At 39.0% G+C, this 25,249-nt stretch overlaps 1 protein-coding gene across 1 annotated transcript in view; it reads right to left on the reverse strand.

Annotated features, from left to right (window-relative positions):
• Positions 1-25,249, reverse strand: part of MYH15 (myosin heavy chain 15) — a 150,687-nt gene that overhangs the window by 81,576 nt on the left and 43,862 nt on the right. Inside the window, 9 exon segments of the mRNA XM_045863921.2 lie at positions 2,277-2,357; positions 2,360-2,535; positions 6,828-6,985; positions 8,764-8,887; positions 9,777-9,894; positions 12,774-12,861; positions 13,688-13,755; positions 17,202-17,334; positions 18,397-18,573. Of these exon segments, the coding sequence (XP_045719877.2) occupies positions 2,277-2,357; positions 2,360-2,535; positions 6,828-6,985; positions 8,764-8,887; positions 9,777-9,894; positions 12,774-12,861; positions 13,688-13,755; positions 17,202-17,334; positions 18,397-18,573 (1,123 nt within the window).

Genomic DNA, 25,249 nt, shown 5'->3' on the forward strand with positions numbered 1-25,249 from the left:
AACAAATGGGGCTCAAAAAGGCACAGATGGGGAAGGCATAGAATAGTAAATCTCCAAAATCACTGAGGACCAAAAGAAAAGGGATAAATTAAAAGCAAACAAAAACGTCAAAGCAGAAAGGGTCCATGCAAATCAGAGAAGCTTTCAATGTTCAGGAAATAATGGGAACATTTGATCTTAGTTCACACCAGGTTGACAAGCAGAATGCTTATTTGCTCTATTCCATTCAGTATGTGTACTGGACCGGTCACCGTCACTGAATGAAGAAGACAGTCCAATCGACCATCATTGATCCCTTCATTAAACACGACAGCAGGATTTGGGGGCCAGCTGAGCAATGGTGTGGCAGGTTAACAGTAGGAACATTCCTTCCCTGAGAGCAGTTAATAATGTTAATCAGAATGGGTTCACTCAGTTCTGCTGGTATTTTGAGTAAGTGAATGATTTGAAAAGAATCTTTGTTTCTTTGATCCCTACTGTGTTCAGTTGTGTCCCTTAAAAATAAATAATAATAAAATAATGTCATAGCTCTGTCAACTTTTAAAATCTCTGTTACAATTTAAACTCATCTCAGCCTTCCTGGGTTTGCCCCCATGGGCTTCCATGGGTTTCCCATGTTCCTCATGCTGATCCTTTATCAGGTATCCCAGGCTTTTACCTACCATCCCCTGCACGAGTTGGGTCCATTTCTATCTCCCATATCAGCCTAGGTAGCACTGGCCACTCTCTCTGTTGACAGGAAGAATGATGAAAGCTGGGAGGTCAGGTCTCATCCAAAGCTGCCTCTCCCCAAGCCACACAAAATATGATATTACAAAAAAACAAAAGGTGATTTTCACAGTATGAATTTAAAGTAGGTTTGGAGTGGGGCTCAGGAATTTGTATTTCTAACAAGTATCCCAGGTGAGGCTGAAATACACTAAAATTCTGAAACCAATATTATGTTAACTGTGTATCAGAAATATGGGTCTGGGGGCACCTGGGTGGCTCAGTCAGTTAAGCATCTGCCTTCGGTTCAGGTCATGACCCCAGGGTCCTAGGATCAAGCCCTACATCGTAGTGGGGGGGCTCAGCGGGAAGCCTGCTTCTCCCTCTCCCACTCCCCCTGCTTGTGTTCCCATTCTCGCTGTGTCTCTCTCTGTCAAATAAATAAATAAAATCTTTTAAAAACAAAAGAAAGAAAAATATGGGCCTGGGTGAAATTCATCTGCAAAATATGGCCATTTGGAACACTGATGAATAGCATAACCCCCAGATAAAAGAATAACTTGGATCAGTCTAAAATTACTAAATTTTCTCTGTTTTCTGTAAGTTCAAAAATCAGGAAAAAATGTTCTATAATTGTATTGTATAAATTGTATTATAAATTGTATATAGTTGTACTGGAACCCAGTATTTTTTAACTTAGCACTGTGGTTAAGTGGGGTGGAGAATATAACAATGGAGAAAATCTTCTCTCTGCCTTTTGGATGTTTGAGGATAAGAGCAGTCCTGGTGATGACAGAGGAGGAATGTATAAGGCAGTGAGTAATGGCACACCGGTATCAGATTGGAGATGGAGGCTCGGATGCCAAGGCCAAGGGTCTGGAATCTATAATGCACATATTGCAGGATCTGAAACTTATTCATCAGGGAAGCAACATGATGTTTGTTTAAGACAATGGTTCTCAATCCTAACTGGATAGCAGAATCACCCATATAGATTATTTGAACCCACCTAGGGCCTGCTTAATCAAAATATCTGACAGTGGGGTCTACGCATCTTTCTTTTTATTTTTTTAATGCTTCACCAATAAGTTTGAGGCAAAGCCAATGTTGAGAGCTGCTCTTTTAAGAATTGGACTGATTAGTGAAGTTGATTTGGACTAGGGTAGGGGAAGTAGAGAGACCAAAATCAGGAAAACAACTAGAAGCATACTGCAATAATCCTGAAGATTTCAGGAAAGCTTTTCTCAGGATCTACTAAATCCTGTCTTTTGATTTGTTAATGGATCACACAAAATTTAAATTAAGACTCAGAGCTTCTTGGCTCCCATGATAGATTGTGGTGCTTTTATATAGTTAAAACCCATCTAAGAGTTTGTTCCCTTTTCAAAGACATCCTGCCAATGAAATCACTTCACTACGAAACAGGGTGTCTCCTAAAGTGTTTCCATTGTGTTTGGTGAAATGCTATAGTATTTGAAAAGCACATGCCTCATTTTTCTCGAGTGAACACTGCCTGCAAAACAAGGGACTCTAATTAAAAACTTGATGTGAAGAACAAATGGTGGGGCCACTCAGAGCCTGCAGCTGAAGAAGCAGGTCATTCTTTTTCCTAATGAAGGAGAACTGTTTTGCTTTCAGTTCTTCCGAGACTCCGATTTCTCCAAGGTTTTTTGCAGTTGCACACACTCCTCCTTCAGAGCAGCTATCTCCTTTCCCATTCCAGCAGATTTAACAAGAGGCTTGATCTTGAAGAAGAGCCTCATCCAGGGCCAGGTCTTCACAGCCATGAAAACTCTTAGGTTCCGCTGGATCAAAAGAAGTGCATCCCTAAATCAAGAGAGAATAAAGACAAACAAATTAACCCAGACAATAGGAGAGCCATTTTCCCAATTAAGATCCTTAAGAAGCATATCTTTTGAGGAGTCATTAAAATTTCTTATTAGTCTTCAAAGCGCTTCTACATCTGGGCTCTCACTTGATTCTGGCAAAAGCCCTATGAGGGATTTCTGGGGCTAGCAATATTGTGGGCCAGATGCCCCCAAAATATTCCCACTGCACACATCCTTTCAATGAGAACTGAGCCTGAAAGAGGGTAAGAAAGAAAGAGGGAGCAGAAAACCTTAACGAAAAATCAATGTGTGTATAGCTTGGCCATCTTCATGGAAGGAGGGATCTAGTCTTGGTATTGTAGGGATTTGTATGTTTATATCCACATGGATAAAGAGACAGTCTGAGACTTTCAAAGAACATCACCCTTCATGAAAATAAAAATTAAAAAATTCACCACCGGCACAAAGTGATGTCAAAGAGAAATACATCTGATTTGTTCTGGGCTCAGGGTAAAGAAAAAATTCTACTCCAGGAGGTTTTTTTTTTATCATGGACCAGCACCACTGGAATGTGTGAGGTTTAAATTATACTATCTGATCAGTGCAGATGTATGTAAAAATTCAGCACCATCATTTTTTACACTGGTAATAAATACCCTTTGGGCTTTTGGGAAAGGAAAATGCAAATGTGCACTGAAGTAAATACCCTAAAATCAAGCATCAGAGATTCTATTAAAGTTCCTTTGAAGATGAGCTTACGCTTCAAAATTACAAAACACATATAGAAAAAAAATCAACCATCAGTGAGGGTGAGCAACTATAATAAAAATTTTGATGAACCGCCCAAGAATTTCAAACAATTGAACAATCTGGTGGAGACCATAAAATAATTGTTAAAAATTCTTAAAGGCATAGAGGAAAGACTTGAAAAAACAAGAAAAAAATAAGCCATTATGATAAAAGGGCAGAAAGATTTGAAAGAGGACCAAATAAAATATCTAATACTGGAAAATATAGTCATTTAAATCAAACACTCAATAGGAGAATTAAGCAGCTGATTAGACACATTGAAAAAAATTGTGAATTAATAATAAGTCCAAAGCAAGTGGAAGGAAGGAAAGAATAAAGAAGGGATCAGAAACTAATAAATTAGAATAAAATACAAAATGAGAAAAAGGTGATTTATTAGATAGTCTAAATAAACATCTGACATAAATGATCAAGAAAAAGGAGAGAAGGCAGAAATAAACAATACTAGAAATAATATTTTAAGAATATAATAATCCAGGATTATGCTTTAGAAATATAATTATAGCTATGATAGAGATTAAAAATCATAATCTAGCAAATTGGAAAATTTAAAAGAAAGGTACAATTTTTTTAAAGAAACTCATCTAAACTGATTCCAGAAGAAAGGAAAATCTCAATAGGCCTGCAACTGTTAAATAAATGGAATCAAAATTGTAAAATCTATCAAAAAACCCCATCACCAGATTTACGTGGTTTTACAGGCAAATTTTACTACCCATTCAAGGAACAGATAATCAAAATAAATTGTTTCATGTTTTGAAAAGAGGAAACATTCCCCACTTGTTTTATAATGTTGAGGTCATCTTGATCCAAAGTCAGATAATGTAGTAGGAGAAAAAAAATTACCAAACTTACTCATGAACAATGTTGCAAAAATCCTCATGATAATACTATAACCAAACCCATCATTGTATGGAAAAGATATTTCAAAAACAAAGTGGGTTTAACATTTTAAAAAATCTATTAATATAATTCAGTACACTTATAGGTCAATGGGAAAAAACTATGCAATTATTTCACCAGATGCAGAAAAAGAATTTAACCATTTTCCTGATAAAATAGAATAAATGTCCTCCACACAATATATCATACCTACAAAAAGAAAAATCTACAGTCAACATCTTCTTAAAAGGGAAATGCCAGCTTTCCCCAAAGTCAGAAATACGACGAAGTTTGGCAAAAGTTTTTGAAGTCCAAAATACCACAAGTTGGCAACAATATAGAGCAATGGGACTTTTATACACTTCTGGTGAAGAGTAAATTGGAAAGCATTTTAGCAATATCTCATGAAGTGGTGTGTAGGCCAAAATCTACTAATTCATACCCTAGAGAAAAGCTACTGAAAGTGCGGGCTCACCAGCTGTTACCCACAAACTCTCAGAGCATGAACCAGCATTTTAAGTAACACTGCCCTCAAGAAACTCCCGCATATGTGCAGGGGCAGACATTTACAAAAATGACGCTACAGAGCTGTTCCAAATAGCAAAAAATTATAAATGAGTTAAATTTACTTGAGTTAGAAAATGGATAAATAAATCATGGTGTATTTGTACAATGGAATACTATATAGCAGTTAAAATCCAGAATCTAGCACTAGATTTATCAACATTAATAAATTTCAAAAATAGTACTGTATATTCAGTACTATTCAGAACAAATTTCAGGATAATATACAGAATGTTATTTATGTGAAGACTGAAAACAGGCAAATTCATGTAACCTTTTAAGGATATCTGCCTATCTCCATAGGATTCAGATCAAGGCAGAAGTAGACAAGGGGCTTCAACTGTATCTGTTAATTTATTTTTTTTAATGTTGTGAGCAACTACAGAAAAATATGTTAAAGGTATGAAAACATACCTTTATATGTTTTGTATATGAAACATGAACGAAACATGAAATGATAACACAAATTCAGGATCTGGATCAAGGGAGAAATACACAAGGGGCTTCAATTTTGTAAATGTTTTTAAATTGTGAGTGATTATAGAGAAAATGTTAGGAACTGCTAAACTTTGATGATAAGCTCCATGAGTGTGCATTAGGATATTTTCTGTATTTTTTGTGTGTTTGAAATATTTTATAATAATTGTTTAAAGCCGGGGTGCCTGGGTGGCTCAGTCGGTTAAGCACCTGCCTTCAGCTCAGGTCATGATCCCAGGGTCCTCGTATCAAGCCCTGTATCGGGCTCCCTGCTCAGCCAGGAGCCTGCTTCTCCCTCTGCCCCATTCCCCCACGCCCCCTCTCCCTGCTCGGACGCATGCTCGTGCTCTCTCTCTCTGTCTGAAATAAATAAATAAAAATCTTTAAAAAATTTAAAAATTAAAAAAAATTGTTTAAAGCCATCCTATGATTTAGAAGGAATGGATAGTAAAGACCTTATTTTACATGGGGCACCTGGGTGGCACAGTTGGTTAAGAGTCTGCCTTCGGCTCAAGTCATGATCTCCAGGTACTGGGATCAAGCCCCGTGTCAGGCTCCCTGCTTCTCCCTCTCCCTCTGCCTCTCCCCCTGCTTGTGCTCTCTGTCTCTCTCTCTCAAATGAATAAATAAAAATTTTTAAAAAGGCCTCATTTTACAGATGAAGGAAGCGAACTATATAGAAATTAAGAGTTTTACCCACATTTACATAACTAGTCCTAGAAGACATGTCTTCTGATCCCCAAACTCCCATCAATTCCCATATCTTACTGAGCATGATATGAGTCACAGAAGAGTCTTTAGGAAAGGTCTCTCTAATACCTTTGATATCACCATGTAATGATCTTTTTCTTCTTCGGAAAAACAGAAGGAATTAACAGTCAATTAAACAAGTTATACCAAGATCTGTGGACCTCTCTCCAGAAGGTAAACTACACCGTAGAAAAAGTAAAAACAAAAACTGTAGAATCTCTTGCTCACGATCCCTTTGTTTGGAAATTTTGCTAGCTTGTTTTCCACAATTCTCTTAAAGAATAGACAAAACCTACACCTTCATGTCCAAATGTGGTGATAAATGTCCCTAGTGAACCTGCCTGAAATGAAATAAGAGACTTAGGATTACATATCACCAAGAGTCACAGTTTCTGACCCAGGGGAGGTTGTAAAGTGGTCGGAACACCTCCTCACTCTGCAGCAAATTTCCCTAGAGTTGGCTGTGGGATGCATGCAAACCTTTCCAGGTCTGCTCCTGTTAGGAATTGTAGAGTCAGGCCACCCTCAGAGATCTAGACTTCCTTGACTATAAAGAGTTCCTCCAAAGGGAAGCCCAAAAACAATACAAGAAATATCTGAATTATGTTATACTTGGTTAGATAAAGCAATAAAAGCCCTTGGTGCTCTGTTTGGTGTTCCAGGATTTAAAAATTTTCAGTGAAGTCCCAGCTTAAGCAGAGGTGGCAGCCCTTTACGCTGACCTATTACAAGATAGTGAGCTAAGGTCGCATTGATTCAGGTACACCGTTCCTTTGGCAGTGGGTGTGTAGGGTAGGCATATCATACCTCTCCTCCAGAATCCTCTGGAACTTGATTCACATCAATTTGCCCCGTACTCTGGCTTGGAACAATGTGAAGACTTTAGATAGTCTCTCATCTCTCATTGCTTCCAGTTGTTCCAGAAGGCCAGCTTTTAAAAACACCAAAAAGAAATAAGTCAGATGCTAGTTCTACTCATAATGGGTATTCATTACATGTCTCCTAAATGACTGTATGAACAGCTGATGTATTCATTGGTTGGTTGTCTTTCTTGTTAAGTTTTACTCAATGTGCAAAATGTACACTCTAGATCTAAAGTTTGGTTTTAGAAATCTAAAGTTTGCAAAAATATTTTATTTAATCCTGTGGTTATTTTGGTTCCTTAAGAGCATAGACTGTTCTCCTTATCTGTTAATAATGTTTAGGTTGACGAGGGAACCTGGTTTAAATTTTTAGACCCAGCCAGGCAGTGCTCTGAAGTGCTAGACAGGGGTCTGCAAACTTTTCTTTTCTTTTTTTTTTTTAAGATTTTATTTATTTATTTGACAGAGAGAGACACAGCGAGAGAGGGAACACAAGCAGGGGGAGCGGGAGAGGGAGAAGCAGGCTTCTCTCCAAGGCATCATGACCCAAGCCGAAGGCAGACGCTCAACTGACTGAGCCACCCAGGTGCCCCTGCAAACTTTTCTGTAAAAGACCAGATAGAAAATATTTTTGGGCTTACAGATCACATAGAATTTTCATAGATCTACAGAATCTTCTTCATCTTCTCCTCCTCTTCTTCCTCCTCCCTCTCCTCCTCTTCCTTTTCCCCCTTCTTTTTAAAAAACAACCATTTTAAAATGTCAAACCATTTTTAACTAATGGGCCATATTAAAAATAGGCCATGGAAATGGCCCTTAGGCCAAAGTTTGCTGATCTCTTCTCTAGAGAAAGTGACTTTGTCTTAGGCAATAAAGAATTCACACAAATACCTTTTCAAGAATTATTAGTAATGGCCAAGACGAGGTGAGTGAGGGGTCACGCACAAATTTTAAGGAAGCACTCACTTTCAGGGTTGTATAAGTCAGTACTTACATAACCCTGATAATGAGTACCTTCTTAAACTTTGTGCCTTAGGAGGCTCTCTTGCCTTATGCTAGTCCTAGTCAAGATTAGTAGTATACAGCAAAAATAACTAAGCCCATAGGGAAACAAGGGACCAGTAGAGGAAATCAGCAGAAACAACAAACACCAGAAACAGATTCTCAGGTACTCAAAATGTGGGAGTCAAATAACATTTTATAATCATGTCCTGTGGAGTTCCTTTTTCTGTGAGCTTTTCACCCTAGGCCCTCCAATTCTCTTTCTAATAATTTGGTCCTTCTATGGATGTCAGTTAGGAACAACCTGATGTTGACTATCAAATCAAACCAAATCTATTAGAAGTTTCCCATAATATGTGGATCATATCAAAATCATCTAAGACAAAGCAGAATTTAGCAAACCACATTTAAGGAACTTCACTGTGGATTAATTTTTTGGATAGTGGGGTTGACCTTAACACTTTTAATTATTCATACAGTCTTCTAGAATTAATTCCCTAAAAGAGTACTTGTGGATGAATCCATTTACACACAGATAAGCAGTTCATTCCAGTAAGTTGACTTACCTTTTTCTAGCTCTGATGTCTATGCACTTTTTTTAGCACACTAAGGTTGATTCAATATTTTATGTCTTGGCACAAACTTACTTAGATGAATAATTATAAAAATGTAAATGTAGTCAGGAGTGAGGTTTAAGAAGCATTGAGTTTTCTCTCAAATAGCGTTGAAGTCTCCACTTTCAACTGAGCTCTGTATATGTTATTTGTGGTCACAAGAACGGTAGAATGCCTTATCATTGCACTTTCATGGGTATTTTAAGATACACACTCTTTCCTCCCACTCTTCTCCAAATGCATTCTTCCTAGTTTTCTGGTTACCTTAGTGATTCCAAAGTGGTACTGGATATGGTCTATCTCCAATGAGCCAAGTAATTCCTCAGTCGCTTTTCTGCTGCTTACAAACTTACTCTTTGGAAATGCCCTTGGGTTCAGAATGCAGTACCTAATTTAAAATAGATAAAGAATAAATCCTGGGGTCAGAGAGGTCATATGATTCAAATAAAGAATAATTTGAACAAGTGAGGTAAAGGAGGTACACACTGGTACCTCCCCTGTCAATATGTTCGATTTTCACAAAACTCTTGGCAATAATAATGAGGATACAAGCAGTAATCCCTTACTTTGGCATATAGTTTGTCCTTTTCATAGTACTTCAGAGACAACATCATTTGATCCTCTGCTCAATTAGGGAGGGAAGGAGAGATTGGGAAGCAAGGGGAGGGAAAGAGGCAGGCTTAAGTATCTCTATCGTACAGATAGGATAACTGAACATCCAGGATTTCTTCACCCTGATGGTGAGCTGGCGGAGAACTAGAAATATGCCTCTTAATCCTAAGGCAGGTACTATTTCTTCACTACCATACTTTGCTCAAATTTGCTTGATGACCTATAATTTATACTTTTGGACTTCAGAAAATAGAAAGCAGAAATATCTCTCCTGCCTCCTGCCACACACCCTGCTGGCTTCCTTTCTATCACAGGCTTGCTAGTACAACAACAGCCTGCTTGGAAGGCAGCTACGATTAAGTACATACAACATTTCAGAAATTCAATTCGGCCTCCATGTCTTTCTTCTGTATATATTTCTTCTATATGTGGGTCTATTATCCGTTAATAGAGATTTAAGGATATTACAGCTACATGGATGTTGGATTTAAGGGGAAGTAATAATGGAACTCTGTCATCATATATCTCACCACAACCAAAACACATCGATCTGTAGTCTGGAGGACATCAACCAAACAAACAGTGCATATCTAAATACTCAGAAAGAGAGGAAAACCGAATGGGCTGCCTTGGGCTCCTCAGATCCTGGGATGTATTTTTTTTACCTTTGTTTAAAATCAGCATACAACAGTTGGTTCGGAAAACCTTCACAGCATATCCTGGTTCCTTCTAAGACACCATTACAACGCAGCTGCTGCAGAAGCAAGTAAGGGTCCAATACACCTGAAGAGAAAGGGTCGCTCTCAGTCTGTGTCCAAAAGAACTACTACCCAAGATCTTGTCCTAATTGGTGCATCTTGTGATTTAAAAAAAAGTTTGAATTTGGTGTTCTCTAATGTAATAGGTAATAGGAGTTCACTCACTCCCAGACTGATGGCACTCACAGTACCCATCCTATCATGCAAGTCTCCAAATAGGATTTGCCTGAAATTCCTTTAACACAGAATGAACCCTTTAACTCATGGTTTGTCGAGTTTCATAAGCAAATACACCTAGAAGATGAAAAAGAATACATTTTTGCTAGGATTATAAATAGCTGGTATTACATCTTTTCTCTGGCTGAAAACCAGCTAGTGAGTGGTATAAGAACACAAAAGGGAACTGCCACCTCCAAGTAGAAAGGGGAGGGGATTACAAGAATGGGAGAATACAAAGAAAGGAGAAGATGAGCACAGCCACAAAATTCTGTTTACTCTTTTGCCTTACAAAGGACTTGGTCACATCCCAGCCTATATTCTCTCCTTACTATCTTGACAGCACCTAAGTTTTGTTCTACAGCATAAGCATCATCCTATCACCTCCTCGTTTATCAGATGAAGCCCTACTAGAGCTGCAGCTGCAATCTCTGAGAAAAGCCTTTGAAAAACCTTTGAAGGAGCCACTGTGTCTGGCTTTCAGCAAATCTTCTGGAAGAAGCCAAGTAGCGCTCCTCCTAACACAAAAGCCCTACGAGAGTATTATAAGAAAAATGGAAATGAGATGAATCTCTGCTTATGTCCAGGGTCACAGAAATAAACTGTAAGCCATATATCCATATTCCTGTACTCCAATCCCTTTCATAGACAGAAGCAGATGATCTATAAGAAAGAGAACAAGTGGAACTCTATGACCCCAAAAGATCAAAGATGCTCATTCCCTTTAAGTACATATGAAAAACTGTCTTGATTAGATCATGCAACTTTTCTTAGGACTTTGTCTTATGACTTAAAAAATAAAAATCAACTGCTGAAATCAGAGCTGACTCGACGGGAGACAACTCTAATAGGTAACAGAATTGCTCCAAAATAGAGGCAGCTAATTAGATTTCTTGCCAAATGGAAGCAGTGTCCCTAGATGCATTCAGAAACCCAGCTGATAAGAAACAATGAGGCAAAAACATACAGCGTCAATGAACATGAAGTGTTTGTGTTGCAAAAACCCAGACTGCAGCTTCATTGTTTAGTATCACACTTTCCCAAAATAGGTCACAGGCTGTCAAGAGTAGGGTCCTAATTACAGGAGGTTAATAAAAATGCAAGATACTATAGAACCTCAGAAATTCGAATCAGCAGCATCTGGCTAGCTATATATTCCAAGGGTGATTAGTGCTCTGAAGACATAAGCGTGTATCATCTACACAACTTTGAAGCTGACACCCTCTGACCAAGTTTTATAGAAGCCTGTAATGAAAGAGAGAGAGAGCATGAGAGGGGGGAGGGTCAGAGGCTTCCAAAAAGAAGTCTGAGAATCTTCAAACCCATGATGTATGGAAAATAGTCCATGTAGTTAATATCTGTAAAAACTTTGGTTTGGCAATTAAAAACAAAAAATAATTCACTACCACCCACCTACCACCATCTATTCATCAAAAAATTATCCAGCACAATAGCCAAGACATGCAAACAACCTAAGTGTTTACGAGACAGAAGAATGGATAAAGAAGATGTATGTGTGCATGCGCACACACACCCCCCACACACATACATACATACATACATACAAACACAATGGAATATTATTCAGCCATAAAAAAGGAGAAAGTCCCACCATATGCAACAACATGGACGGACCTTGAGGTCATTATGTTAAGTGAAATAAGTCAGGCAGAGAAATACAAATACTGTATGATCTTGTTTATATGTGGAACATAAAAACAAACAAACTCATAGAAAAAGAGATTAGATTTGTGGATTTGAGGTTATCAGAAACAGGAGGTCGGGGGGGGGGGCGGAATTGGACCAAGGTGGTCGCAAGGCACAGACTTCCAGTCATAAGATAAATAAGTAGTAGGGATGCAATATACAACATGATGAGTATAATTAACACTGCTGTATGGTATACTTGAAAAGTTAAGCATCAAGATAATAAAGTTAAGAGAGTCAATCCTAAGTTCTTATCACAAGGAAAAAATTTATCAATGTGAGATAATGGATGTTAACTAAACTTGGTAATCATTTCACGATATATATAAGTCAAATCATTATGCTGTATACCTTAAATTTATATTGTAGCGCTGTACGCCAATTATATCTCAATAAAACTGCTGTGGGCGGTGGGGGGAGAAACCTTAAAAAAAAAAAAACTATCCACCGCTCAGAAGTATGCAACTAAAGAGATGGGTGCTGTTAGGGAGAGGGAAGATATTAGTATTGGCAAGGAAGGCTAGAGGGAGTTCTTAAAAATTAGAAATGGATTTAGGAACTGTTTTTATGGTCAATTTAGATAATTCAGACAAAATAATTTCCTTTATGCTGAAACATCTACCTTGATTCCTCCATCGATTATCTAATCCCTTTTATTATACTTTGCCCTTGTTGACAATGGCATAGAAGCTCAACCAGGTTTTAGCATGAAATTCAAGGAGGAATTTAAATGGTAATATCAAACATTCTAATGTTACCCAGTTGACTTGGTTTTGTGAATTCCTTCTGTGTGTCCACTCGAATCTCAATTCAAAAGCAATCTTGAGGTTCTGAAGACCTCACTTTTAAGTTACTTTCATTTTTCTATCTGAAATCTACCCTTATATAAAAGGAACTGGTAAATTTTCTTAAAAAGACATTCAACATCGCTTGAATCAAATGTATTTCCTAGTGTGGATTACAAATAAGTCTAGTTCTTACCTGGCATTTTGTTCACATTGGGATTTAGGCATCTTACAAAATGAGGTGCTGTTGATTTCAGCTTAGTCATCAATTTATTTAGGTTTTCCTTAAATAGAGACCATAACAAACACAAAATCACTTTGCAAATCATTAAAAATACCAATCTACCTCACAATTGTCTTCATCAACTTAATCATAAAGCCAAGATGCATATCAACAATAAAATAATGAATTAAACATTCTTCTCTTACCAAACCATACATTATTTCTTTCCTATGGCAAGTCAATATTTATCTGACAGATGCAGTTCTGTTGTGAATCTTATCTACCTGTTTTGAATTTGGTAGCAATAATTTATGGCTGGGCAATCAAACAAATTGAACACATAAATTGTTTCTCAAGTTTTCTGTATGCAAAGTTTTTCTAAGGTCAGATTTTCTGGAAGCGGAATCTGAGTTGGGGATTCTGATTTGAGGGATTTACTTGAGAAGGAGGATAGGGTGGCGGAAGAAAAAAGCAATGATATGGATTCAAAGCTGAATGTGATCCCTGCAGGAGCTCTGAGCACAAATGTACCAATTGCACCATAGTTGGTCCCCACCTTGAGGCAAGAAAAGAGTCAGAGTCTGGAGGGGTGAGTAAGGAGATAATTTAGCTTCCCATTTGACCAGTGGCAATTCTGGGACCTGTGAGTTGTTATCAGCCACCATTCTCATCAGCTAGAAGATGGGTGTTGGGTTGATAGGGGGGATCTAGGTGGGGCACCAACAGTGTCCACTAAAGCCCATTAATATCAAGATAAACTTCAACTTTTCCAACTTGGCTAACTTCAGATACGTTTCCCTTATTTGAAGATGTGAAATTTCAAATAAGTAATAACATATGCATATTGTGAGGCAGTTAATATATGAATAGATGCAATTAAAAATTACTTTATGCAGAGATGCAACCGTTTGGAATGAAACTCCTCTCTTGCGTTTCTTCTCCCCAAACTGTAGAGCTAAAAAAAGAAGAAAAAAAAAGCATTTAAAAAGCTCTTTTTTTTTGGTCACATTACCATACCCTGCTGATGAAAGTATAAATTCGTCAAGTTCTAAAAGCAATATGGCGATATCTACGAAAAGCTTTAAAAATATTTGTCTCAACACAAATGTCTATTTCTAGTGCTCTTCCTTAAGGAAATAGTCAGGCAACTGTGCAAAGATACTTCGGGCAGCATTGTTTAGTCGCTGCAAAAAAAAAAAAAAAAAAACTAAACAAAAATTATAGTTATCAAAGCAAATGTCTATCAATAGGAGACTGACTAGTTAAATTATGAAAGAGTATGTATACAATGAAATACTGTGGCCTTTTATTTTATTTTTATTTTTTATTTATTTATTTCAGAGAGAGAGAATGAGAGAGAGCACATGAGAGGGGGGAGGGTCAGAGGGAGAAGCAGACTCCCCGCCGAGCAGGGAGCCCGATGCGGGACTCAATCCCGGGACTCCAGGATCATGACCTGAGCCGAAGGCAGTCGCTTAACCAACTGAGCCACCCAGGCGCCCATACTGTGGCCTTTTAAAATGATGAGGAGGATCCATATAATTGACATGGAAAGATTCCTAGGAATTATTTTAAGAGAAAAAGTAATGTTATAAAAGTTTGTATGTTGGGGTGCCTGGGTGGCTCAGTCGTTAAGCGTCTGCCTTCGGCTCAGGTCATGATCCCAGGGTCCTGGGATCGAGCCCCGCATCGTGCTCCCTGCTCTGCGGGAAGCCTGCTTCTCTCTCTCTCACTCCCCCTGCTTGTGTTCCCTCTCTCGCTGTGTCTCTCTCTGTCAAATAAATAAATAAAATCTTTAAAAAAAAAAAAAAGTTTGTGTGTTATGATCCTGAGTACATATACGTGTTTCTCAGTGTAGTTGTATTATTAGTGACTATATACATAAAAAATATTAGGAGGAGCATATGCCAAAGTCTTAACAATTGCTATCACTCTGCGTAGAATGATAGGTAGCTTTTGTTTCTCTTTTTATTTTTCCATATTGTCTGTGCTTTTGACAACACTCACACATCACTTTCATAATTTATAAAAAAACATCTATTTCCATTTTCTTGAAGCAAAAGCGTCCATGCTAAGCCAAATTGTTTTACAAACATTTGTGTAGTGCTAACTCACAAAGATGTACAACAACAATGGCGAAATTCCCAGGAAAAAATGGACCAGCCGTCAACCTGTAACACAAAATATTCTCTGCACCTGAGTAACACCTGTGCTGGTGCCGATGTCCTAAAGCTTAATCACCAACGTCCTACTGACATGCCTCAGGCCTTCCAAGTCAATCACTGGACCTCTTAGTATTTCAGTTTCTCCACCTATGAAAAGGAAATACTACTACCTTCCATTATTAATTTTTTTAAGAAATTATAATTCTGGTTTAAAGTACTTGGATTGCCCAGAAGAAAGTATGGTTATTATGGGTAATTTAATGTTTGGATGAATGAGAAGCGTGGAGGCAAGTATTTTCAGGGGGTGCTTGAAAAATTACCAAAAAAAGGACATTCTGGACAATTATTCTTTTCTATTTCCAAAGGACATAGCAGACACCCTGAAGAGTTCGAAGATGATTTCCTGTCTGACTCTCTGCTTGAACTGCTGCCTGATCTCTTATGATCAGAGAATGACCCATATGGGAGCCGTAAGCTTAGGAGTCACTATCTAACCGACTGCTAAGGGGCACTTTAGAAGCCATTAGAATCAGGCAAATGCACTGCCTGAAGATTATCAGGGTCCAAATACAATAGCCTTCATTTCTCAACCTCCTCTTGAGGGAGGCCAACAGGATTTCAGGCCTGCTCCTGAATTATGTCATCGGTGCTGATGAAGCCAGAAAGCACCAAATTCTCTCCCCATTTCCTGACCATGTCAATCAGGAGTCCCAAATCAGCTTGCCTGGGCCAGGAGTTAACTTAAAGCTGGGCGTGAGATCACAGGACAGTGAGGAGGTTAGGAAACGAGAGTGCACACCCCTTAAGAAGAGCTGGTATACCTCGCCCCATTGTCACAAAGGTCTGAACCCAGGCTGGGCAGATTTTCTATTTTCCCACATTTTCCATTTTTTGAAAGAAAAAGGAAATCCAAAAATGTACGTGGAAACTTCTGATTTTTTTTAAACCCGTGTGGACCAAATGAAACATGTCTGAAGGCCAGGTTCTGCTCCGAGGCTGCCAGTCTGTGACTTTTGTTATGAATCATGGAGAGTTTCCCTCTGTAGCTAGCATTAGTCCCGTTGTGAGGCTGATGTTAGCCACATGGGCTCAGTATCTTCAAATCCTTTGTGTCATGGTGCAGAAATCTGAATTATGTCCTAAATACATGTAGCCTGCACATCTCTCTGTTTTGTTTCTGAAAGACAGTGAGCGTGATATAGGCACCAGGACAGGAAGCAGAAGTCCTGCTTCCTACCTTGCTTTTGCATTTACTACTGTTAAGTTAATTAAACAAGGAGGCCATTAGACTGATGTGGCTCTAATTCCATAGTGACCTATAAGAGCAAGCCAAAATGTAAGCATGTAAATATCCCAGGGTTATAAAATCAAAACACTAAGGACAACCAATCACAGTCAAGCAGGCTTTAAACTACAACCAATCAATAACTTCCTTACTTGGCTTCCATCTTTTCTCTATAAAGTATCTCCCTGAGCTTCTGTCAGTGGAGCAGTCTTAAACACTGAGGGCTTGACACTGTCCCATTTGAATCAATTTTTGCTCATATAAATGCTTAAAATTTTTAACATGCTTCAGTTTATCTTTTAACAGTAGATTTATGAAATTGGGGATGCTCCTTAACTCTTCCGTATTTGCACCTGTAAGATAAGACATTTCCCCCTATCTGTATCTGAAAGGGTCATGGCAGGGACTGAGAAGATAATATATCTAGAAGTGCTTCGTAAATTACAAACTACTAAACAAGATTAGTTATTTGTTGGTCAATAAATATGTATGGAGGGCCTGCGAAACAGGTATTTGCTACATGCTTGAGGCTACAATTTAAAAAATCAGGCATAATCGCTGCCCTCAGGAAGCTTATCATAACTCAAGTTACTATAACACAAAAGCACTGTGAAGGAGAAATCCAAGATACTTGGGGAATATAGATTAAAGAGAATTGTTATTGCTCCAAAATCATTTATCAAAATACGGTTTGTTGCTCCCTCTTTGCAGCGGGGTTGAGTAGAAGCTAAAAGCAGACCAGAGCAGGCTCCTTGAAATACATCTGTCTTAGAGCACCATTTCCCTGAAGAATCGCCAGCCCGGGGACAGAAGGCTAATAAGAGGGGATGACTCAGACTACAGGGAGCAGACACAGATATCACAGGAAAGAGGCAAGGGTTTTTGTAAGTGCTGAGGAAGCCATGGGTTCCATTCTGAGGCTAAAAAATTAGGCAAGACTGTTCAACTCACCACTGTCAGTACTGATGTGATTTTCAAAAAGGTTTGCCAGGAGTCTGTTCAACGACTTCTGCAATACAGCCCCTACTGTTTCCTTAAGAAGGTCTTTGTTCTTTTCAAGCCAGCCACTAATGTTATAAGGCACCTTTAGAAAGGCATGCAGTTCAGGTAACAAAGGAAGAGAACACATAAATTAACATAGCAAATTGTGAATTACTTTAAAAAATCATAAATTGTATGGGTCCTTTAACTTTAAATTGGTTTGAGGTAACAGTACTGAATAATACTCCAGGAGTCCATTGTATAACCCGAAGAGATTTTCAGACTTTACCATTTTACATTGTGGAAAGGAAGAGAAGGGGAGGGAAGGGAGAGGGATAGCTAGGGAAGGAGAGGGAGAAAGAATTAAATGGTATTTCCAGTAGAAACAATTCACATCAGCTCTCCCTCGTTGGCAAGAATAGATGAAATAATCTAATTGTCTCTGACACACACTGAACATTCAAAAAAATTAGCAATTATAATGATATTTTACTGTAAATATCATTATAATTAATATTCAAAGATATGAAAGAAGACAATTACAAGCATATCTATGTACAGTTGGCAGGTCATTTTTAGGATGAAGTGTTATTTTATCCTTTATCATTTCTCTTTCTGTTTCATCCGGAATCACTGACTAGAAGCAGAAAAGCAGAGAAAAAGGGGCAACACACACACCCGTGGGGAATGAGGAGAGGCATGGAGAGTCATTAGAAACCTTTGTCAGCCATAGTTTGGAGGCCATTACTTCACAGAGACTATTTCTTTATGAGAGAATTAAAAAAAAAAAAAAAAACTTCAATAAAAAGATCAGCTGAAATCACTCATTCACACAATGTTAAGTTAAAAGGAAGGACAAATATGGAAAAACCCATGACTTTGATGATCTCCATGACTTTCTGAAGCTGACTTACTTTGAGTTGGGATGACAGAGTCTATTTTGAGATTTCTAACCTCTGTGCACATGGAATACTATTATAGGATGGGTATTTCATTTCCTAAGTGCTAAAAGGCTATGCCAACTTTTTTTCTGGAACTGAGATTTTTTTTTGTTCATCTCTTTATTTAAGCTAAACTTTACTTATATATCATCTAGGGACTTTGACTGAATGCATTTGAAATAGAGTCAGGAGAATTCAGGGCTGAGGGTCTAGAGATAACTTACTGTTCCTGCATAATGGACAAGCTCAAAGTGAGCTTCATATCTCTTATTATCAGGCTTGGGCTTCTGGAAATAAACCAACTTCCCAAAATGGTTGTCAAAAAGTTTGGTCTTGAAAGTTACATCTGTAGCCTGAGGAAACACACATTCCTCTTCGAGGATGGAAAAGATACCCATTGGCTGTTGGAGATAGACATGAACAGCAAATGAAAGAAAACACCAGGACACAGTATTTTCAATAACGGGGTGAGGTAAAGTCTTATTCCAGGAACCTAATCAGTTGACAAGGGGAAAGAAGATTCACTACATATAACTAGTCAATCATCCATTCCAACAAATATTTATTAAATACCTAGTAGGTGCTGGGCACCTGTAGGAGCGGGCAGTGCAGTCATGAGCTGCATATACGAAGTGCCTGTCCTCAGAGTGATTACTTTCTAATGGAGTAGAAAGACAATAGTCAAGTAAGCAAAAAATAAACAGTTTAGTTCCACATAAGTGTCCTGAAGAAATCATACAAAGTAAAGAAATAGAGATTGACTGGGGGACCAACTGGGAGCTATTTTAGTGAGAAAGTCAAGTAAACCTGCACCAGAAGAGCGAATCCAGAGATCTGTATACAAGTACTCTCGGCAGACGAATGATGAGTGCAAAGGCCCTAGGCAAGAGCACACTTGGCAAGTCTGAGGTCCTGCCAGAGGCAAAGTGGACAGAGCTAAGGTAGTCAGATTGAGCGCGTGGTACGAGATGGGGTTAGAGAGAGAAGCGGTGCTGGATCCCAAGGGCTGTCCAGACCGTGCTAAGACATTTGAATTTCAAGTGTTATGGGAGGACTTTGTAGATTTTAATGGGAAGTGTTGTGATTTGATGTTTGCTTCGAAAGGATCATTTGATTAGAGCAAGGTTGGCAAAGTAGAGCCTGTGGGCCAACTTCTGCCTGTGGCCTATTTGTAGGATAGCTAGTGAGCCAATAACAGTTTCTACATTTCTAAAGGGTTGACGAACAAAACAACAAAAGAATATGTGGTAGAAAACCTGATGACCTCTGTCAGCAAACTTTTTCTTTAAAGGGCATGTAGGAAATAGACTTTGGCTCCCGTCATAGCTCTGCCATCCACTCCGCCAGTTCAGGCCCCAAAGCAGCAAGTGGTAACATGTGAAAACAAGGAGTGTGACAATGTTTTATTAAAACGATATTTATAAAAACAGGCTGCAGGCTAGATTTGGCCCACGGTGCCATAGTTTGCTGACCCTTGGTCTAGATTAGTGATAGTGTTAGAGATGGTCAGAAGTCATCAAAATGTGATATAGCTTGAAATTAAAATGGGGTCACAACCTGCTGGTGGATAGAATGTGGGGTGCAACAGAAAGATGACCAGGTTTTTGGCTTGAGCAAATGGGTAATGGATGCTGCCATTAACCAGTGTAAGGTACGTACACATAGAGAAAGGTTTGGGGGGAGGGGGAATCAAGGAAATCAAGGAGTCTTATATTTGCATATCAATTTGTATATTTGTATATTTATTAATGTACTCCACAGAATATTTTGCAGTGCCTTCTGTGAATAAATCACTGTGCCAGACACTTCAGGTTATATATGAGTTGTGGCTTCAGAGCATCTAAAAGCAACAAAGTAGACAAAACAAAGGTAGAGAGAAAATGTCTTGAGAATTCTGAGACACAACATTACCCCTTAGCCCAACAGCACAGATCTCATGATTTTCACCAACACTTTGTACCTAAGAATCATAGACTCCCAGGCTTGGGAGGGACATTAAAGGTCTGGTCCAACCCACCTAAAAGGTCCTTGAATTCTGTTCATAATTTCCTTCTAAAAAGCTGGCTAGCAAATGCTTAAATGTTTTCATGGAGAGAGAACACACCAACTCCCAGTCAAAGCTCTGGATGGGTGATATATTAAAAGAAAATTTGTTTGTAGTTTAGAATTTGTTCTAAATTACTCCACTGGAGCCATACAAATGGTTCTAATTCGTCAAAGTAGTGGATCATCAAATATTTAAAGATTATATTTTTTAAAGATTTTATTTATTTATTTGAGAAAGAAAGAGCATGCACGAGCTGGGGGAGAGGCAGAAGGAGAGGGAGAAGAAGGCTCCTTGCTAAGCAGGGAGCCCAACTCCACCTGGGGCTCGATCCCAGGACCACGGGATCATGACCTGAGTGGAAGGCACATGCTTAACTGACTGTGCCACCCAGGAGTCCCTAAAGATCATATTTTTGATCCACCTGAGTCTACCATTGTAATATATGGACTATGGTTTTCTACCTCTTTTGTATGTTCTCATAGACTTAAAACCTGTGCTTTACAGAAAACATAATTAACAACTTTTCATTACTAGTTCTTGTACTGTAGAGTTCTGGGACATCTTCTTTCCTCCCAAGCATCTAGGTGGGGAATGATGCAGTGAATGAATACGTGAAGTGCTCTAAATGAAAACAAAATATTCTAAGTGAAACCAAAAACTGTCTTGCTCCTGGTGGGACTGACCTCGTGGGTTCTTGGCAAAGTAAGTAACATGGAGGAGTACGAGGAGGAGGAGGGAGAATCTGATAAACTAAAGAGTTGATTCACTAGTGTAAGCTTTGGGAGGCATGGATTCCATCTTGCACCACAGATTTTCCTACCATACGTACAGTCACCCCTCAGTGAAAACTGGACTAAATCATTTAAAAATGTGAGCATCTCCTGGGATGGTGTCTGTTAACAACAGGGTTGTGGCAATGCCTCACAAGGAGGGAGCCCCCATCTCAAACAGTCACCTTCCATACATGAGCGCTGCCATCATGTCAGGAATCTAATAAAGCCGATTTCCATTTGGGGAAGCTTTATGTCAAGCAAGTACATGTCATAGCTCAAAATGGAACAACCTAACCACTGAGGAGGGGGGAAAAACACTATTTTTTCACAGTCTTCTCCATTTTTCCATTCCTCAGGAGGTGTAAAGCTTCTAATAAATATGAGGACCTCCAGCAAATTAATTTCCAAATAGGTCAGGGAAAAAAGTAATTATGTTCTGCCCTGTAGCCTCAAATGTCCTCTATGGCACAGTAAATGGTTTGAGTCCATCGCCCTGACTCAGAACCTTAGGGCTCTAACCTCTCCCTCTTCAAATATTATCGATCCTGCCTTCCCTCCTTTTATGTCTGTCACATTCTTACTATTTCCATTTCTGTTGTCCTGATTCAGGACCTCCTCACTTCTCACCTGGACTGCTATACAGCTCCCTGACTGCCTTAATATTATTAGCCTTTCCTCCTGTTCCAGACCCTAGACACAAACCCACAGAATAAACGCAAGCTGCTCTGACTGCTCCATTACCCAGCACAGGAGCCCTCTTTGGCTCCCCGCTGCCGAAAAGTAAGGTATAAATTACTTAGCGTCTCTTCTCAACCTGGCCCTCCTTTTTTTTCTTCCAGTTACTTCTTTCTGTGTATCCTATGCACTACTAGACTACCTAACATTTTGGAATGTGGCCTTTGCCCCTACTTACCCCTATGCCTTTGCTCTTGCCAGTCCTTCCACCTGCTCTCTTCCTCTCTCTTCACCTGCTAAAATCATAATCATGTCTTAAGAACCAGGTGAAATTTTACACTCTTTCCTACCGGGCCTTCCAAGATTCCCACAGGCAGAGGTGACTTCAGCTCTTCTGAGTTCTGTGAGCCTTTGTGCCTTTCCTGCATTTATACAGAGACATATTTTTACACTGATTAGACTTACAAATCTCCTACGTGACTGCATACTTCCTAAGGGCAAGTGCTACTTATAACAACTGCTTAAGTTTTCTGCAGCACTTAATTCAAAGTCTTATAACACAGTAGTGTGGCATTAGACCTAAAATTAAGGCCCAACATCACGTGTGCCTTGACATCTGGGGAAAACTGGGGAGGGCCTCAGGTGACCTAATCACAAGTTCCCCTCCACATTGTGCTCCGTGGTTGAGGTCCCCTCGCCAAACAACCGTCCTCATGATGGGACCCAGTGCCTTTATCCTTGAGAGATGGGTTTCAGATCCCTATCAGCCTTCGGAATTATTCAAACAAGCCAATCACATCCTCCCTTGAGAAACAACGGTCACCTCACCCTATTCTTACTATAAAACCTGCCTCCCATAGCCCCTCTTATTCACTGTGTTCAGGAGTGCAACCGCCACGAGGCCCTGCAATGTATCTAGTGTCCTTCTCGTCCAGGCTGTGAGTGTATGTGACCAGTAAGCTGTTGTTAACCTCATTTGTCCAGGGTCAGGTGTCCTATGTTCAGCCGTCTCAACACCCCACGGCAGGAAACCCTCCCTCACCAACAAGGTAACAAGGAAGTGATCAAAACAAGTAGTTTCTTAAATAAATTTACTCGTTTATTTAATTAAAAAAAAAAAAGGTAAAAGTTTTGGTCCTAGGAAGATGCCTTTCCAATGATACGCTTCGTTCCTCCATGATGGAATGACGCCTCTGGTTCGCATTTTCACAGGCCTTAGCATAGTAGGTTCCGAGGGGACTGAATGCAGGTCCCCAGCAAAGTTCTGTTCCATAACTGATTGACAGGTAAGCACTAAGACATCCAGGTTTGAGCTTTGGGAGCTGGGATACTTTGCTGTGGGCAGTAGTCGGGCAGAAAGAGTTGTAACCGAAAGCTTGGAGTGACATGTTTCAAGGAAATACTCATGGGTGTACCAGAGAGAACTCGGTATCAATGGGATTCATTCTATAATAAGAAAACCAGACTTAGCATACCCAAAGAATCCCACTTGGGAGGCAACAACATGTATTGATTGCCAAGATACTACCAGGATTTAAGTTATTTTAGAAACAGTATCACTGTAGAGGAACAATAAAAATTTATTCGGGACAAGTCAGGGAGATAAGGTAAAAAAATGTGACCAAGCTAGATAATACAGTTTAGAGTTAAAAACTGGTAAGATGATCAGTATTGCAGCTACTTTTCTCTCACAGCTGGTTATGTTCTAAAACCTTATCCACATCCCTGTCATATGAAGAACTTTTTGCAAAAGGGCCGAATTACTGGAAAATGGAGGCAGCCTCTCAAGGTGACTACAATGATAGGAACAACAAGGTTTTAATGTATAATTTTGGACGTATTTGTCTAATACAAAATCTATGCAAAACCATAAATATATGTACTTATGCAAAACCTATGCCTGTGCAAAACCATAAATATGCAGTCATACATTAATACTTTAACATGTAAATTATCAACGCTCGAGTTCTAAACAAATGAGAATATTTCAAGTAATGAAATAAGTGTGAGTTAATCCTATAATAGATTTGTTCACTGCATATATAGAGAGGAGGTCACTGTATGCTTGACGACCAAATTAACAGTTAAAGGTGGTGTTAAAATACATTTTTTTTAGTTTGACAAACGTTTTTGTAAACATAAAAATGGGAAACTTTTATGTATGAAAATCCCTCTTCCTTATATACACACACAGACGCATGCTATAAGGCATTTTGTACATATTGATGCATTTCAGTTCTTTTGAATTTGGAAAACTTCTCATGATTCATTCTATTTCAAGAAGTAAGTTTGGTCATTAATATTTACAACCAATTTTTTTCACGTAGGCTGAACTAGCTCAACGGGGCTTTTCAAAATATAGAATCATGTCAAGAAAGGTTTTAGTATTCCTCATTTGCCTGACCTGAATACCTTTGAAATCATTCATAGGAAACCAAAGACTTATCTTTTCTTTCTATCATCTGGTCAGGTGTTTTTGTTTTTGTTTTTCTCATTTTACTGTATCAGTAGAAAATGCAACAGGAAATTACATCCGTGTTGCTAGTGTGTTACTTGGAATCCCCGAGACTGGCACAAATGAGGCAAAGGGCTTCAGATCAACTAAAAATCAGTAATGTTCACAGACCTATCTGATTCTGAATAATATCTATGTCCCACCTTCCTGCCCGAAAACGGTATCTCACCATAATCCCAGCAAGCAGATACTACAGGGAACAATTGCCAAAAGCAATTGCTCTTTAGTTTCATTTCTCAGCTTGAATAATGCCAACAAACATTTACAAAAAAATCATGGTTGGGCCATTATTATTATTATTTTTAATCAGCTCAGAGGCTGGTTCATTAGCATTATTATTTTTTTTTTTAATCAGCCTGTCCTTCCCCTATGAAGTTCACTGGCTATAGAATAAATAAAATCAATGTGACATCCATTCCTGTTAGGAGTAATAGCTATTTTCTAGGAAGATGTCATTTCATCTAAATCCTAATAAATAAAGTTGATGGGACACTGATCAATGAAAACTGAGGCCCGCAAAGACAGTGAGAGGTTGGGCACCCTAGCTCCTTCCTGACTGGGCTGTTGAGAATCAGATGCAACCACTTAGCCAAAGAGAGCATTCAGAACATTGAAAGCACTAGACATTGGCCTTCCAGACCTGGCTCCAGAATTCATGGCAATCCACGGTTATAGCAAGACATGCCGCCACGCATTCTCCCACGGACAAACCACAGAAAACGCTATCCTCGATACCCAGGCAAACCCCATTAATCTTTCCCAGAGCACACAGAAAGATTTCAAAGTACAGGAACATCACTGAATTCAGAAACCATACACTGCAGCTAATTCACTAATAAGCCATGAAGTATTGTCATAGATTACTTAAGCTAACTGGTACTTGTCCAATTAAATGAACAAACTACATCCTGCAAGGTAGTGGCCTTGAGGATTTATGACAGTTGTTTGTTTGCATGCTAATTTGCCAAATTTCGTTAAGCTGCTCTGGGTCTACTCATTCACCTTATGTTAATCAGCCGGGCCCTACAGCGCGCATATTTTCAGCTCTGTGTTTTTCCAGTCAAGAG

The sequence above is a fragment of the Mirounga angustirostris genome, unplaced genomic scaffold (genome assembly GCF_029215605.1).
Source record: "Mirounga angustirostris isolate CCGP_5_RB_7025 unplaced genomic scaffold, mMirAng1.0.hap1 SCAF_1, whole genome shotgun sequence".
Classification (NCBI taxonomy): domain Eukaryota; kingdom Metazoa; phylum Chordata; class Mammalia; order Carnivora; family Phocidae; genus Mirounga; species Mirounga angustirostris.